The sequence below is a fragment of the Lactuca serriola genome, chromosome 8 (assembly GCF_051521515.1).
Source record: "Lactuca serriola cultivar US96UC23 chromosome 8, Lser_US96UC23_V15, whole genome shotgun sequence".
In the NCBI taxonomy this organism is placed as follows: domain Eukaryota; kingdom Viridiplantae; phylum Streptophyta; class Magnoliopsida; order Asterales; family Asteraceae; genus Lactuca; species Lactuca serriola.
The window spans coordinates 200,573,648-200,591,923 of NC_136415.1; the positions used below are offsets into that span (position 1 = coordinate 200,573,648).

Consider the following 18,276-nt stretch of genomic DNA (forward strand, 5'->3'; position numbering starts at 1 on the left):
ATTGAGAGTGAGTCAATACACTGTCCTATCTTATTCTACCTACTTTTTGGATGGGACAAAAAATAGCAATTTTTGTCGTGTTGACTTGATATGGATTGATATGGGTAAAATCAAGTGCATAATCGACAGTCTTTTGCACTAATTACCATGATGAGATTAATCTTTTAGTCAAGATTTTTACAACACTGATCGTAGCAATTTTCAACCTGAAAAATGGTATCTAATTGCCTTTTGACATTTTTTTGCTTATCTGGCATTACAAATACCAAATTTGAATTTAAGCATTACAAGTTTTTTGCAATTATGGGTAGAAATTGGTACGTATGTTGCTATTATTAAAGTACATTGCCCATATCGTTAAAAGAAAGCAATAACACATTGCTATTTCTAGCAGTTTTCTTATTTTAGAACTTAAGATAGTAAGCCAAAACTTGCAACTGAAACATATTATGCAGACTTGAGAAGTATAGGATATAAGGTTTCATTGTACTATGGAGTGAATGAAATCTGTAACAATCTTAGTCAAGGTTTCATTGCCAATTAATCATTGTACTATGCAAAACAAATATTAATGCATGATGCTAATTTGAACTATTGTAAACTTCATAACCATTTTGTATCATTTGAGAAATGCCTAACTAAAATCCCGATATAATTTGAGCTATTGATTTGTTTATCATAGCATGAAGTATGCTGGCATGTTGCATGAGAGTAGGATGCTAATAATGTGTTATCAGAGTTTGGACTAAATGAGCTATTAGATTTAAAATAAAAATTAGAGCATGTATTTGAGAAGCCTAAATGTACCAAAAGCTTAACTGATAAAACTAATAATAACATGATTACAATCTTGTATTTGAATAGAAATGGGGCACGTCATTAATTATGAATTTTTGATAATGTTTTTTGCTTTGTTGTAAGGACTAAAATTCAAGCAAGGATAGTTGATGTGGCTGATGGTCAAAACAAAGATAAAAAGAGGAAGCTGAAAGTGATAATGCTCTGATCTTGAAGGACTGAATCTGGAAGTTTACGAAACTGTATAATGTGAAAGTTAAAAAAGACTTGTTTTAATGGAATGAGATTCCTTAAAGACTATACAAATATTAACTTTCTAATTACGAACCAAACATGTATTTTCCCATTCCTTTATAACAGGACCATTTATTTCTTGATTTGTAACGGTTGAGTTTGTAATAAAAACTTTTCATCCTTCATAATTAAGATGTATCATTTTATAAAATTGTCATTAACACATGACTAAATACTTGAAAAGACTTGCAATTAATGATCATTCCGTTAACCTCCAACATAATAGAGAGCATCACATACAAGAATTCAATCTAAAAAAACTTCATCTCCATTTCCAACTTATCCAGGAACTAGTCAACTGACTACAAAACTGGAAAGTTTAAATGGCTACAAAACTGAAAGTAGGAAAAATCATCCGGTGTTTGTTTTACAATAAAATAATATCCGACTAAGATTTCAACCCCGTGACAATTAGGCTTAAGAAAAGGCAATCAGACTCCTTAAATATCATTAAGGCTAGACACTTGATCAATTCAAATGGTGAAGAGAAATAGAAATCAAACCATAAATACCACGAATTTAACATGGTCCAAAGCAGCCTAAAAATAAACTGAACCAAAATGTCGTACACGTCATGCTAACAAGAGAGAATCTAGATATAATGCTAGACATGAATGTAAGAAATAAATCAACATCCACATAAGTTATATTATAACAACAATAGATAAAAGTGGATGACTTAATATTATAAAAGTCCTAAATTTTTAACGAGTAATTGGAAAAAGCCTTAATATTTTTTTTTATTATTGTTGTGGTCACAACTTTCTCGCAGAATTATCACTCTAGCCCACTTAACGAGTTTCATGGTTAAGTTGGTTAGATTTTTTTGCAAAATTAGTCCTAAAAAGTTGGTTAAAAACTATGTGGTATAATTTTTTTAAAACCTCAGCGACTAACACTCTAGCCCACTTAACGAGTTTCATGGTTAAGTTGGTTAACTTTTTTGCAAAATTAGTCCTAAAAAGTTCAAATTTAGTCGCTCAGGTTTTAAAAAAATTATACCACATGGTTTTTACCACATGGTTTTTAACCAACTTTTTAGGACTAATTTTGCAAAAAATTTAACCAACTTAACCATTAAACTCGTTAAGTGGGCTAGAATGATAATTCTGCGAGAAAGTTGTGGCCACAACAATAATAAAAAAGATATCAGGGCTTTTACTAATTACGCGTTAAAAATTTAAAGCTTTTATAATATTAACCTAAAGTGGATTTGATTGATGTTATGCCATCGGAGTCCGTTGCACCATGATCAACAGTGTACAATCCTTGCTACAAAGTGTGTGGCTTTTTTGGATTCCTAATATTACCTTGTTTTTAAAATGGATTTTTGTTACATATTATTAAGTGTTGTGAAATATCAAAAGGATTATTGTTTACAAGAATTGAAGGATTTGAGATAAATACTCAAAAGATAAAACATATTTAATTTTTTGTATATTGTTTTTCTTATTATATATTTTGCAACAAGGATGATTTATTTTAACGAGAAAAAATGAACAATTAAAATGAGAAAGCTTTAATTTACTTATAGACAAATGTATTCGGATTATAATTTTCATTAAGGGATCATATTGACAAATTAATATAGAAAGTAAAAACAGGTCAAATAAGCTATAAATTAGTCTAAAAAAAAAAAAACTAAAATATCTTTAAAGATTTATAAATTATAACTTTTGTTCACCCAAAACATCTTAAAATGAATAGGAGTCGTCTTTTAGGTTTGGTGCATGATAGGATTTCATCATCTTCACCTTGAGGTGGTAAAACTGAAAAGAGGAACAGTCAAAATTAGGGCTTTTACAACCAAATACTTTAACTATCGTCTGATTGAATCAATGCCATGGCCTCCCACATCGGTGGTTTGTACGCTATCCTTTGAGTTTATATTGCTTGGCCTTCGAGTATAGTTCGTCCCTTCGGGGACATCCGATAAAATTGGAACGATACAGAGAAGATTAGCATGGCCCCTGCGCAAGGATGACACGCACAAATCGAGAAATGGTCCAAATTTTTTTTTTTGCCCTAATTTGCTCGATCGATTGCTCTTCAAATTCTTTTATGTCTGGATTTTGAGTTGATTTCTGACTCAACAACTTCAAAGAAATACCGCTAATGGAAATCCGCTTCAACTTCGTGCCATTGTTTGCCCTATCTCGCTAAAACGGCTTCCAAATTTTTTGTTTAGGGAATTGTTTCTCCGATTCACAAGCTACGACAAGGTACTGTTAATGACTTCTGATAAAAACTCTTACTTATTTCTAGTTTTTATGCAGCCTGTGATGCGTATGTATATGATTCACATATAGATGGAAATGTGCTCCTTAACATCCTTGAATAGTTTGGTCGAATCAATTAATAATCAGGCATAAGTTTATGATACAAGTTTGGTTTTTACATGTTGAGATTCAGACTTTTCATGTTTATCTGATTGTATTCGTTAATTTCTGTTGGTTGTCTTTCTTCTAATTGGTGCAACTTCTTGATTTATCATATGTCTTCAACAGCAGTTAACAATCAAACAGTATATAAGGTTGCTTACTCTCACATACTTTACTCATCTTCTTTGTAGTTTAGAAATTATAATGTTTAGTTTGTATTAAAGCTTCAAGTATACTTCTGCAAAATATTAAATAGAGGGAAAGAAAAAATGCATCTTATAAGCTTTGATACATGATTAAGTTCTATCACTTTGCAATTGGGTACGTTTTTATTTATTTATTTTTTTATTTTTTAACTTGAGAAGATTTAACCTGATAAGCTAGGTGTTTCTTTTTAACTTGATGCATAAAGAATGCCTTAATTGAGAAAGTTTAAGTTGTAACTTTTTTTTGGTTATACTTATACCCTCCAGTTTATCATCTCTTATACAAGCAAGATAGATAATACTATCACCTTAATTTCTCATTTTTCTATCAATTAAATGCTTACACCATCAACATCGTATAAATTACATTTTTAGTCAAATTAGTTAACATTAACATCACAATGGTTACCAATGATTTATATGAGCTAATTTTGATTAGAATTAAATGAAAAAGAAAAGATGTGAAATGTAATTGATTCATTTCTGGTTTTTTAGCTTTCAACTTGTAATATGCTGTTGAAGTTCCCCTACTTCTTCCCTTTTGTTCTAGCTCTAAATGCAGACATCTATAAATGAGGGCAACTTCGCAAATAACTAGGACTTAGTTTGAAAAGTCTCACTACCCTGCCATTCTCTATTAATTAAAAAAAAAAAAAAAAGAGATATCACAGAAAGCACTACGTATTTTCGTTATCCATTTAACCACCAAAGTACTATTTCTTGTTGGTTTAGTCACCAAACTATTATTATATTAATCATGAAAAAGTATTAGTTCATGGCTGAATCGGTAAAATAGTGAAATTACTTTCTTCTTTATTCTAAAGCGGTTAACTGATAAGAATGGTTTTTTAAAGGGTTCAAAAATATGTAGTGGTTTTAATTACTTCACATAATAGGTAAATGGATAAATCAATAAATTAGTGAAAGTACAAGTTCTTGTATGTATTTTGGGCATATTTTGACCTGTTTGACCAATTTCATTTTCAGCCAAGTTTTTCATTTTGACCCATTGGTGGTGCAATTTTAAGTCTCATTTGCTGGACAAGCTTTGCATGGATTGGATGTATTTGATAAGGAGGGCATTCATGTCTTTTACACCTTTTCTTGAATGCAACAAAAAATGCAACTTTTGTCCAATTAACATCAGTCCTAGTTCTAGACCCACCAAATGTAGTACAATATGTTTTGTCCTCTCTTGTCTTGCATTACAAAGCATATAATCGAGGAAGACAATGACGATTTTTGATAGTTTCATTTCTCTCCTGTTATGACATTGTGGTTTCAGTATCTTTCTTATTAAGAGTTTAAGACATTGAACTATAGAAAATGTATCCAGTTATGGCATTGTACTTTCAGATTTTTTTTCATTGTTAGGACTTAGGAGGTTGGACTTTGAAAAATCTAACTTTATAGTAATGGAAATTGTTTTGTATTTGGGAACATTGTTGTAGTTGAATAAGCTTGCTAAAGTATGATGTTGACATGAAGGAAACAAAATTAGGATGATGTAATAAATAAATAAATGGAAAAACTTATTATATGATAATAATTTACTGTTTTTGAACTTGTTAAAACTGTATTTTTTTTTTTGCTACAATGTCATGTGATCATTAAGATGCGAGATTACCTTTCAGGCTAAATACAAAACTAGCAACGGACTTTCATCAATTTGTTTATTTAGCTTTCCCAATCTTATTGCTTTCTACTTTAAGATTGGGTAAATTTTTCAAAGTACAATGCGTGATATATGAGGAAATAGAATTATGATGTTATGATGATAAACAAATAAAATAATGTAAGTGGCTACTTCTTACATTCAACAACCCTAAACTTTTCAATTCTTGCATTCTAGTATTTATGTATTTGTAATTTTACAAGATATTTTGTTGTAACAAAGTTTTGGTTTGGTTGGTGTATTTGGGTTTTGAAACCTGTTTAAGGTATTTTGATTTTGAATAAAAAGAGAAAAGTTCAACCTATGTTTAAACCAATTAAACTATTAATGCATATTAGAAATTCAATACATATTTATATATAACGTTTGATTTGGCTGAAGCAGAAATTATATAATGAACCAATGAAGGCCGCTTTCCAACCCGAGCCAAACTATGCATACTTGATACTCCTATTATAAATTATAAATTGTGCTTTCTTTTATTCATTAAACTATTTAGTATTTAGTTTACGTTATTGTGCATATTGTTGTTCGTGTGTCCTAAGTACAATAATTCAAGACAAGTAAGCATTTGTCTTAAGGTGTTAGTAATTTTGATCAATTTATATCTGGATTTTTTTTTATTATATAGACGAAACATTTGAGGAAATAAAAAGATTAAGTGGGTTAGATAGAGTGAACAAATCTAATATCATCTAAATTAAAAAAATATGCTTGACAAACTTATAATCTTATGTATAGGTTTGTTCAAAAAAAAAATATATAATTATTTAAATCAATAGTTTTGTAGTAATAAACTTTATAAGTAAACAAATTATTTCGATCATTTGTTCCAAATATGTAACATCTTGATTTCTAGGTATGAAATTCTAGGGATTTCATGCATTTTATAAAGCCTACTCGACGAGTTGGAGAGCCTTAGCTCGTTGTGTAGAAACAAAGAAGGTCGTGTATTTTATAAGACCTATTCGACGAGTAGGAAGGCCCCAACTCGATGAGTTGGTGGCTGATTATGAAACCTTAGTTTTTAGGGTTTTACACCCTATTTAAAAACTTTAAGTCTCATTGTTGGCCTCCTTTATCACCTCCCCTGTCCAGTGAAACCCTAATTCGTGCCTCATCTCTCATTTTGAGTGTGTGTGAGCTTGGAGTGTATTTTTTGTGCACTTTTGGAAGGACCTTGAAGCTTGAAGAGGATTGATTGAGAGGAAGGCTTTAGATCTGGGATTTTCACTGTTGTTGCAACCATATTGAAGTATAAAGTCGATTCCTTGATCATTTATTTGCTAGATCTCTCCATTTGAGAGTTTATTGCTATTATTAGCTTATTTAGGACCATTCGTGGATTTGAGCATGTTATGAAGCTATAACTTCAAATCTAGACACCTCATGGCCTCCAAGGACTTAAAGTTGCCAACTTTATCAAGTCTTGGCCCTCCTTCATGCTCTAAGTCCCTTAATAAGCTTTGCTTGAGTATTTTAGCCCCATAATGCCATGAATGGATATAAAGTTAGCAACTTTATGTGGTATCTTAACTCTAGGGGACCAGATCTATGGTTTGAGGCATCAGATTCACTTGGGAAATGCTTGAATGTGCTAAGACTAGGAAAACTTGACGAGTTGGATAGGGGTTTCGTCGACCTTCTAGATACTAAGCAAACTCGGCGAGTTGTTGAGATAACTCGGCGAGTTGGCTAGGGTTTTCTTGGTTTTTCTGAAAGACTAAAGGACCTCGACGAGTCAGTAGATGTACTCGACGAGTTGGGTCAACATGAACTGTTGACCTTGGCCGATTGAATTTGAATTTGACCATGGTTGACCAAGTCTGACTTCTGAGGGTATTTTGGGATTTTGATGGAGAAAGTCACATTGTGGTTGTAGGTGGTGGAGTTCGGAGCTTTGATTTGAGAGTTGGATCTTGACAGTCAGTGCTGCTCGTGCGGTGAGTTTTCCTTACTATACTTAGGGGTCGACGACACTAAGGCCGGCCCATTGGATTTGATATCCTAGTAGTTGTTGATATGTTGAGTATGAATTAGATATGCATGCTAGTTTGATATGTTAGTCTGGTAGATCTGTATGATTACCTATTTTACTGTCTGGTAATCTGTATGTGTATTTCTGTGTTACATGTCGACATGTTGTGTGGGTTGGGTTGAGGTTGTACTGTTCCCTGCTATAGCCAACGTGTAGGTTGTCCTCACTGTAGTATGGCTCAGAAGTATCGAATCCATTGAGATCAGGTGCAACATGATTGTTAGATCCCATGTCAGGGAACCACGAGGTGGTAGATGATGTCTGGGAGTGATTGTCAGCGTAATTGGCGGATGGTTGTTTCATCCGAAGGGTTGAGGGGTCACGGTTTCAGCATTGAGAAGGAATGTGCCCAATAGCGCACCTGTTGGAGGTGTCATAAATCATGTTCTGATTAGAGGTCCAACTGAACTGACCCCGGTTTCCACCTCCTTGAGGACGATCACTTTGAGAGTGGTTGTTGTTGTATCCACCACGTCCTCCTCGGCCCCTGTTATTATTGTTATAGCCACAACGAGTTTTGTTAGAATTATTGTAACCTGATCAATTCGAGTAGAAATCTTGTGGTGAGCTTGGCTGTGGTTGAAAGCCTAGCTGGGCCACTAATTGTTGTAGGGCCTGAAGTGTCTCCGGTTGTACAGAAGATGAGGCGGTTGAGCTGCGGTTTGTGATAACATCCATAAAAGCCTGGGCCGGTGCTACTGGTGGGGAATGTTTCTTGATCATGTAGTCATGATCATCGAGCAAACCAAAGAGATCGGTGAAGACAATGGGAGATCGCCTCCCAAGTAAGGTAGACTTGAATCCAGTGTACTCTTCTCGTAGCCCTGCGATCACAAGCATAATGAGATCTGTTTCATCTATTGGTTTTTCAATGTTGGCGAGTGTAGCAGAGTACTCTTGTGCTCTGGTGAGATATGCTGCAGAAGACTCATCACCTTTCATCTCAATTTTGAGCAGTTGTGTCTTGAGGGTATATTCCTTTGAAGAAGTGTGAGGTGTATATGCACGTTCCAAAGAGAGCCATAGATCACGAGAAGTTGTACCTTGCACATGCTAAAACGCGGCCTCAATGACAGTCAACAACAATAGCATTCTGATGTGTGCATCATTCGCAAGCCATGATGAGTAACTCGGGTTTGGAGTAGGTTCTGCATCTTTTTCTGTTGATTTTGATGGTAGGGTGGGTTCTGGGCAAGGAATTGTTCCATCAATATAACCAAATAGGTTGTTTGTGACTAAAAAAGGTTGAATCATGGCTTTCCAATACCCATAATTTGTAGGGGATAGAGTAAAGTCGAACTTGTGTGAGTTGTGTGTTGTTTTTTCGGTTGTAGAAAAGGATGTTATAGCCATTGATTTGTTGTATTAGAATAATGAAGGTTGATTCGTGTATCTAGGGTAGAATTGTGTCTGCGATTGAAGTGCATCAAACAGATGAACTTTAATCGATTAGGTCAGCAACATCAATTTATAACCACACTAGTTTTTATCAGATTGTATCACAAGAGAATCTTGGCGGCAAGGATCTAGAAGATTGTGATTTCATGTATATGGTGGGATCGTTTAAAGGGAGAATGAATAGGAACAGATGGTTTCGACTTACGAATTAGAGTCGGAAAATGAATTTGGCGGCAAGATTAGGGTAACCAGGCTCTGATACCATAAACGACTTTAGGTATCGACAATTGTATTGTGTTATTGTATATTTGTGAATGGTAAATACAAGGGATATTTATAGGATACAATATTACACAATAATCCCTCTAAATATAAGATAGATAATAATAGTCTAATAAAAACAACGCCCAATTTCTCCTTTAATTGTTATTATAGCAATCTACTTCCGTTTCTTTCTATTACAACATTGTGCTTATATACTCTTTAAATGATTACAATAATAGGAAGAAGATTATGTGTACTTGTCTCTACATTAGGACAAAGAAAATCCTTATTGATGGGAAAACATCGAACTTTAATTGACGAATTAATTGAAAGTAGGATGCCAAAATACACAAATAAGTTGAAGTACATTATTATTTCTTGTAATTGGAAGTTTTTAGATCGGTGAAATGCAAGAAACAGCAAGACATGTCCATGTATTTGTGTATTCTAACATTAAATCTAATCAATTATAAGAATATCATGGAAATACAAAGCAATTTGTACTACTTTAAATGGGTAAACATTTTAAAAGTTTAATATTCTAATTGGGTAGGTTTTTTCAAACTACAATACCTTAATAATAATAAAAAAAACAAATGTACAATCTTGCAAATAGGAAACCAAAAAAAAGTGGGATCTATAATACAAAAAAAAAAGGACAATCTTAAATTTCTTTGTTTAGTTTGGCATCCTACTTTGGACAGCTAATAACATCCTATTTTGGACAATTCTTTTTCCTGGGACAGAAAGATTAATAAGTTAACATTTAATAAAGAAATGTTTGGTCACCTGTGTTGTTGTTTAACAGCCAAGAATTTAAAAAGATACATGAAATAATATTGTACTTTCATTTTTTGTTATCGATCAAAATCATGTCATGTTTAAAATATTTCTCATAAATAAACTTATAGATATAAATGGCTTATCTTACAAATTCCAATTACATTCTGTGATGAAAACGAAAAAGAAACACCTCCCACTTAAGGTATGAAAATTAAGAAAAATGAAAATTGATGTGCAGAAAAGTACCCACTAATTTTAATATTTATAACCCTACAAACTTAACTAACTATGCACTTATAGGCAGTGTACCTAGTCAGATTATAGTATAGTTGGGGTAAGTCGGCTATCGATCACAAGGAACGGTGTTACTAATTAATTTACTTACTATTAAATTAACCTAATTATTAACAAGTTAAAAGGGGTTTTATCTGATTTTACAAGATCAGATGAACTTAAATCAAATTCAATAAATAAAAACACAGTCTTGTTTAGTTTGAATCCACTTCTTCCTTATGGCTAGCTAATGATTACAGATTATTTAGTTGGTTTTTAGTTGTATTAGTAATTTTGTTCTAACTTTACCAATAATTAACTAATTCATGTCAAACCATGTATGTTCACACATAATTAAACACAAAACTAATTATGAATGTAAATATGCTATGTAAGATTTGTAATATAAACGTAATTATAGTCACAATACACATTCTCTAGCACAGCTAAGCTTATTTACGCTAATTACTAACTAAGATTGGTTAATCCTAGCTCTAACAATTTAATGTTCATTAAATCATTAGGTAAACAAGTTCATACAGTTAATGGTCACTAAGCTATACAGAACATGCAATCAAACAATTAGAGAAACAAACAATAGCATGCTAGGTAATACAAATCAAACACAAGCAATTTTTACCAACTAAACTTAATCCATAAACATTGAACTATTCATGAGTTGGAAGCTTCATCTAGCTAAACAAGAGTAGCTAGATTCAGCTGCTCATCATAGCAACTAATAAACCAACACAAATTGAATTAATAGAAAACATGTTCTTAATTAACTAAAATATAGACCTTTATTCTTTTTGGTGTTGAAAACCTTCTTCCAGAACCTTTCTTTCGCTCCAAATCGTTTCCTGGAACTCCTTCCTTTAGCCAAAAGTTTCTTCCTTTCGTAATGATCAGGAGTATTTAAATAGACTCCAAAATCCCGTACCACGTCGTGGCTATCCAGGCCACGTCGTGGGCTTCAAGTTATCCGTACCGGGCAAGGAATCCTCCGAATTGCGATCTTTATCTTCTAGAATCCTCATGCCACGTCGTGGCCAACTTTTCCACGTCGTGGATTTAGTAGCTTTCGTGGATTTGCTCATCTCTTGTCTTCCAAGTCTCCCATATTCTACATATTGTCACTTTTGGTCCCTCTCTTCGAAAATCCTTTTAATTGACTGAAAATAACAATTTAAAGTCATAAGTACCATTATTCTAAACATATTATCAACTTATTAATAAAAATGTACTTAAATATTGCCTAAAAATAGGTATAAATATGGCAATATCAAAATACCCCACACTTAGGCTTTGCTTGCCTCAAGCAAATTTAAACTTAACTCTTAATTACTAACACCATATAGAACAATCCGACTCTAGCTCATCCATTATACCAAGACCTCAACGCATGCATTTGTGTCTAAAATTTTCCTAAAGTACCCCCATACTTTAAATACTCACAATCTTCATAAACACTCGCCCACTTTTTCCGAACAATGCTCATTTTATGCAACCCTCCGAATCCATCCGCAGAAAACCTCCTTATCCTCAAGGTATTTTTAGTTGAGCAACCTAAGCATACATAATCTAGAATTACAATATATGATACCACTATGGAGCTCTTTTGGAATTCTTCACTTCTTTGACATTTGATCTTTGATTTCTTTGAATTCACCACCTTTGTTGTTTGATCTTTGGCATCTTCAACTTTTTGCATTTCTTGGAATTTTGATATTTTGATCTTCACTTTATTTGCTCCAAAATTCTTCAAACTTTTCTCGTAATTCACTCTCTTTTTTTTACATTTACCTCACTTTTTCCACTCAAAACCTACATGCTTAAGCAGAGACGCTCAACCTCAACCTTTATCGATTAATGATAATAATTTTCCTCGATACATTTCAGGTTTAGGCTGCTAAACATATTGCATCCCTCAAACCAAGCAGAGTTATGTTTTTGTTCCATGATTTCACTAAAATAAGGGAGGCCACAAATGCACTATAACGTGTATTGGCTCAACTAAACATTTGAACTTTCATCGGATCATCCCACATAACACTTGCAATTATAATTCAAATTATTATTACTAGATTCAATTATTAAAAATTTCAATTTTTACTATCAAATTCTATGATTATCTAGCAATTTACTTTTTCTACCCCTACCCCACACATATTTCATACAATGCCTTCATTGTATGCATAAAAATAAATCAAAATTAAAGAAAATGGAGAAAAAGGAACAGACTCCCCTAGGATAGTGGCGTGAGCATCTCCAAAAGTGTGGAAAACGTGTGTCTTGAATATGGACTCCAAAAATAGAAACTCGGTGTAGAACTGGGTGAATATGTAAATAAACCACGAACATGCCTCGAAACTTAAATTCTTCAAAGTGGGTGCTAGTAAGTAGAAATGTGGGAAAGGATATACTCGTCGTGGCAGAAAGCACCACGTCGTGATATAAGATGAAAACACGAACAACAGGCTGCTTTATTCTTCAAGTTTCATGAGCGCCACGACGTGGCGTAAGGAGCCCACGTCGTGGAAACTGGACATCACACAAAAATGCCTTATTCCTTCATGCATCCTAGCAGCTTGACCAATGGCTAAATGGTTTAAGACGCTTCTATGTAAATATACTTCCCAACTGTAACCTCTCTCCTACTAACGTACCCCACACTTATCTTGAATTGTGGGTTCCAACTCACGACTCTAAGCTTCCTTGACTTGACTAGACAAACACGACTCTAGAGTTAACCTTATATGCTCCTTAGAATTCCAATGCTAATTTGAAAAATGGAACAACCCAAAAGAAATAAAAGAGTAACATCATAGTTCAAGAAAGTTTTACATTACAAACCAAATTCAAACATAAAAAAAACTACTTAAAACAAAATAAAATAAAAAGAAAAGAAAAGAAAATCAATCATCATCTCCTTGGTCCTGCGCTCCACTTGGTCCTGCCCTGTCATTCTACGGACGCCAAAGCTCCTCCCTTGTTGGAAAATAAGGATACTGTGGTGGCATAGAAGGTGGTCGGGTCACACCCAAATGCGAATAAATACCCATGATAAATGGCATGCCCCCGGAGATTATCCAAATAAGTTCCCACCCGACTCTGAAAAGAATCGGTGGGCACTCCCTGTACATACTGTGAAGTAGCACGCTCTCTCTCGACCTCTCCTCTAGCTCGCACATTCCGACGCCGCGGTCTGGCTGGTGGTTGATGCCTTAGGTGTGCCTCCTCTTGCTCCTAATCTATCGGCGGTATAACAAAACGACCCCCGACATTCACCACTACCCGCATAACTCCTAAGACTTGAATGGTCAAATCAGTGTCCGGGAATCGAGTAAGATTCCTCACAAAGTCATGGGTCAAAATATGATATGACCTAGCAAGGCGAGTAACCAAATGCCCCCCCCCCCCCCCCCCCCCCGGTAATCGGACTCCCGGGCCTAGAATTAGCCGCTTTCTTCCTCATGAACCTCGCCAACATATACGGTAAATCACAACAAACCCCCGGGGTAATCAGAGTCCATAGATAAAACAAATTATGAATGGGGACTTTATCACCATGATGCTTGTGATTTATTGAAAAAGTGATCAGGCGATGTAAAAATCGGAAAACAGGATTTCGAATTTGTGACTCACTCGAGTCACGAGTATTATACTCATGGCTAGAAATGCCCCGCCAGAACTGAACATCCATAATACCAGGATTAAAATCCCCAACTCATCCAAGTAAGAATGGTATGAAAAACGAAGATTGAGTCTCCACTTCGGTATAAAGCCCCATACGCCAAGCAAACTCCCAAAGACTACACTCTCTATAAACACCACCCAAACGAAACACAAGTGCCCGGTTGTAAGTAAAATCAATGGTGCGTTCCTCGAAGCATACGGTAGAGAAAAACTCCACCGATAATTCCCGATATACGGGCTCTTGAATTGAAAACAAATTCCTCCACCCGTGACAAGTGAAAGAAAATTGATCCCCTTCGTATGTTTTCGATCAATAGCGTTCCAACTCAGCAACCATTCCCACACCACCGAGCCATCCCCAATCGATAATTGGGTCTATCACAAATTCCCTATTGTACAGCCATCCCAACCGATTCTCATAAGTAGTCAACAATGGTCGGGGAATGTTTTGAGGACACTGATATAAGGGATGTATACTCGCCACATCAATCGGGTTTTCCTCCTGTGGAATAGCTCTTCATGGTCCCATTTCTGCATACAAAATCAAACCAAAGCAGCAAACACCCAAAACATTAAAACAATTTAAACTGTCTGCCAGAAGTCACGACGTGGCCAGGCTCGCCACGTCGTGGACCGCAGTCGAACCCTGTGTGTGGATCAGCCAGTTTGTATGCGATTTCCACCAAAAATAATGCTTGGGGTTTGTTCCTATGGACATTTAAGGGACATGCAACCTAGAATCAACAACTAGTTTCAACCAATTTCGTGAATCACATAAACCCTAACCATGAAAATTTAAAATTGTAAGATATAACTACAATTAATGGGTAGAACACATACCAAGTAGAGTTAATTGACAAGAACTTGCAAGGAAATTGGAAGCAAATTAAGAAATTGGCTGTGGGGACCTTGTTCCCGTTCGTGCGACAGTAGCAAATGGGGAATGGGGATTATTGGTCAAAGGGTTTTAAGGAAATGGTCCCCCCCGGTGACTTTTTAAAGGCCACGTCGTGGCTGGCTGTGCCCACATCGTGGACTTTGAAACTGTCATTTGTTCCCGTGATTTCATTTTTACCACGACGTGGTTGTATCAGCCCACAACGTGGCAAATGCCTGATTGCAAATTTTTTTAAAATCATACATTTTAACTATCTACTTTGCATCTCATTTATTAATTAAAGTTCCCACAGCTAATTCTTTACTAAGTATCAGTTATTGGATGATGAGTTGTTATCTTTCCTAATTAAAAACTCAAAAATTAAAAGAACAAAAAATGCAAACCAAACTCGGGTTGCCTTCCGAAAAGCGCTTCTTTTTCTTGGAGTCTTGAGCTGGACTCCGTGCCTTCTACGTTGAATCTTCTGAAGAGTCCACCACTAAGATCTTTTGTTCCTTGAATCGCCTCTTGTAAGCTTGAACTCGCCTTTTTATATTCCTTCTTTGAATTCTCTTTTTTAGCTTTTCCCTCTTCTTCAAGCTTGCGTTTTGTGCCCTTAGTTTGTTCCTTACACTCCATAGCATCCTCCTCCTCTTTCACCACCGGCTTTTTCACTCTTGAAGTGACCTCCTCTTCATCACTTGTCATCTCCTCATTCTCTTTGCTCACCCAAGAAGGCGGACTCTTGTAAGCTATGACTTCAATCAAATATGGAACAAATGCCCTCGGTTTTGCTCTTTTGACTTGATGAACTGCCTTGATCTCTTCTTCCATAAGCTTTTCCAGTTCTTCTAGTTCATTGTCTTTGTTAATTGTGAACACCTCTTCTTGAACATGATCCTCTTGGAAGTCATCTTGTATTCCAAAAACTTCTTATTCATCTCCAACCCTCAAAGTGAGCTTAGACTCACGAATATCAACAAGAGCCCCAGCAGCGTTAAGCAATGGACAACCAAGGATTATTGGAACATCGGGATCCTCTTTCATATCCAAAACTACAAAGTCTATTGGAAAAATAAAATTTCCAATCTTCACTAAAATATCCTCCACGATGCCCCGGGGTTGTGTCACTGAATGATTCGCCATGTGAATCTTCATTTTTGTAGCCTTCATCTTTTGAATTTCTAATTTTTGATAAAATGAAAAAGGCATCAAATTAATGCTAGCCCCAGAATCGGCTAAAGCATTAACCTTCATTTTATTACCAAAATCACACGGAAGAGTGAGGCGTCCAGGACCCCCCATCTTTTCTGGTGTCTCTCCCAACACGGCTTTTGAGGTTTGTTCACTTAGAACCACCTTAGACTGCTTCTTTAATTGCCTGCGAGTGTCTATCAAATTTTGCAGTAATTTCTGATTCTCAGGAGTTTTGGATAAGGACTCGACAAAGGGAGTATTAATCGGGATCCCCTTCACATGCTTTACAAACTCTATATGCTCTTTCTCCAGTAGACTAAGTGCAGCTCGGGGTGGAAATGGCAATGGTGGCTGATAAACTGGAACGGGTTCAAAGACTTTTTGATCATACATGCGCCATGTCGTGGCCAGAGGAGTGCCACATCGTGACGAAGCTGTTTCAACAAACTTTTCACTTTCGAACTTTGGCTTCTTTGGTTCTGGATCGGGCTGCTGTGGTTCTTCTCCCAATGCCTCCAGGAACTCAGAGATTGCTTCTTCTTCAGTATCGATGGCCATTACGTGAGATTGGGTCTTTACTTCGGGATTCTTCGGGGACGATTTTTCGTGAACCAGAGTGGCTAATTGACCAAATTGTACTTCAAGGTTATGGATGGAGGCTTGCTGATTCTTTATTAAAGTTTGTTGTTCCATAATAGCAGAATCAGTGGCATCGTGTCTCTTTTCCGAAGCTTCCATAAACTTCATCAAAATGGTCTCTATGTCGGGTTTCTTCTCGGCTGGTGGCTGCTCCTTTTGATAAAAGCCTCGACCTGTCTGCCTATACTTCTCTTCTTTTTGCTTCTTATACTCTTCATATGGCATCCACTCCTTCTTCGGTTTCCTCCAGTCCTCATCAAACTTATCCCCACTAGAGTAGCACACTTGAGCTTTCCTGTTCCCAAACTCATCTACATTGCAGTCCTTGGTCAAGTGTGGACCACTACATCTCTCGCAACCCACTCTTACGGCATGTTTTTACTGGTCCATTTGTGTTATCCTTCGATCCATCTTATTCAGCATGGCCATTACAGCTGCTATTTCTTCAGTTTGGGCCCCTCCACTGCCTTTGATTCCATCTTGCCTAGGGTTGTGGTATTCGCGAGAGTGCTTCGCGAATTCTTCAATTAGCTCCTTGACCTCTCTTGGATTTTTCTTTGTCAAAGGTCCTTGAGAATCAAGGAGTTGTCTTGTCATAACATTGACCCCATCATAAAAGATTGACATCTCTTGTTGCACATTTAGATCATGTTGAGGGCAATTTCTGAGCAAGCCCTTGTACCGCTCCCATGCTTTGTATAATGACTCCCGCGGCTGTTGCTCAAAGTTGGCTATTGCCTTCTTGAGTTTGGCTATCTTGGATGGAGGGCAAAACTGGTCCAGGAATTGCTCACGCATTTGAGCCCAAGTGGTAATTATACCCGGTGGAAGTGCTTTTAACCACTCCTTAGCAACTCCTTTGAAAGTGATGGGAAGCATCCTAAGCAAGACTGTGTTTCTGTTGACATTTGGGACATTGAAGTAATCCGCAATGTCGTTGAATTCATCTAGATTCTTAAAAGCATCCTCATGATCTTTCCCGAAAAATGGGATATCCTTCAGTGCAGTCAATATGTGCCCCTTCAACTCGAATGTGGCAGTGGCAGGTATTGCGGGTTGGACTAAACCGGGACCCACATCTTCTCGGATCCGCTTCTTGTAAGATCCCATGGACATCTCTTCAATTGCTTCCATCTCGTTCCATGGCTCGTTCTCGGGTTCGCTCGCGTGTTCTTCAAATTCCGGCTCGGTATCGCTTTTGTACTCGGTTTGGACGGGCGTATGATCCAAATGCTCAAGATTGCTCTTGTGCCTCGCGGATAAACTTGACTATCCTGTCTTCTTTCCCAACTTCCTTGAAAAAGCTGACTTCAATTCTTGTAAGGGCGTCTTTTTCTTGTGAATTGCAGACTCGAGATCTTCAAGTGGTGGCACCAAGGGTGTGTTTAAGCTTCTGGTCATGAACTCCTGCAACTTGCTAAACTAAAAACGTAAAACTGAACTAAAATAAGAAAAACTAACTAACAACTAAAAATCTAGTTTTTTTAAATGTCCACGTCGTGGCAGGTAGCTGGCCACGTCGTGGGCTCTGTGACTGACAGAAAAAAAATTATATTTTGCTGAAAAATTAACTTTTTGTGGTTTTTACTCCACAAGAAGGATCGATTAATTTAATGCAAATAAATAAACTAAAAACTAAGCCGTTCCCAGGCAACGGCGCCAAAAACTTGATGTGCACAAAAGTACCCACTAATTTTAATATTTATAACCCTACAAACTTAACTAAGTATGCACTTATAGGCAGTGTACCTAGTCAG

At 36.1% G+C, this 18,276-nt stretch overlaps 1 protein-coding gene, 1 long non-coding RNA gene and 2 other non-coding genes across 4 annotated transcripts; 3 read left to right on the forward strand and 1 right to left on the reverse strand.

Annotated features, from left to right (window-relative positions):
• The first annotated feature begins 2,803 nt into the window (after positions 1 to 2,803).
• Positions 2,804 to 5,113, forward strand: LOC145071095 (uncharacterized). The gene is made up of 2 exons (XR_013690234.1): positions 2,804 to 3,314; positions 4,667 to 5,113. It is a non-coding gene; the product is annotated as an uncharacterized LOC145071095 (long non-coding RNA).
• On the forward strand, positions 3,006 to 3,108 carry LOC145071841 (U6 spliceosomal RNA). The gene has a single exon (XR_013690806.1). It is a non-coding gene; the product is annotated as a U6 spliceosomal RNA (small nuclear RNA).
• A 10,503-nt stretch (positions 5,114 to 15,616) lies between the features above and the next one.
• On the reverse strand, positions 15,617 to 16,273 carry LOC145067755 (uncharacterized). Its single transcript, XM_079014814.1, has 2 exons — positions 15,982 to 16,273; positions 15,617 to 15,867 (listed from the first exon to the last, which is right to left on the reverse strand). Exons 1-2 carry the CDS (start codon positions 16,271 to 16,273, stop codon positions 15,617 to 15,619), a joined length of 543 nt encoding a protein of 180 aa, XP_078870940.1.
• An 889-nt stretch (positions 16,274 to 17,162) lies between these two features.
• On the forward strand, positions 17,163 to 17,269 carry LOC145071538 (small nucleolar RNA R71). Its single transcript, XR_013690547.1, has one exon. It is a non-coding gene; the product is annotated as a small nucleolar RNA R71 (small nucleolar RNA).
• The last annotated feature ends 1,007 nt before the right edge of the window (positions 17,270 to 18,276 follow it).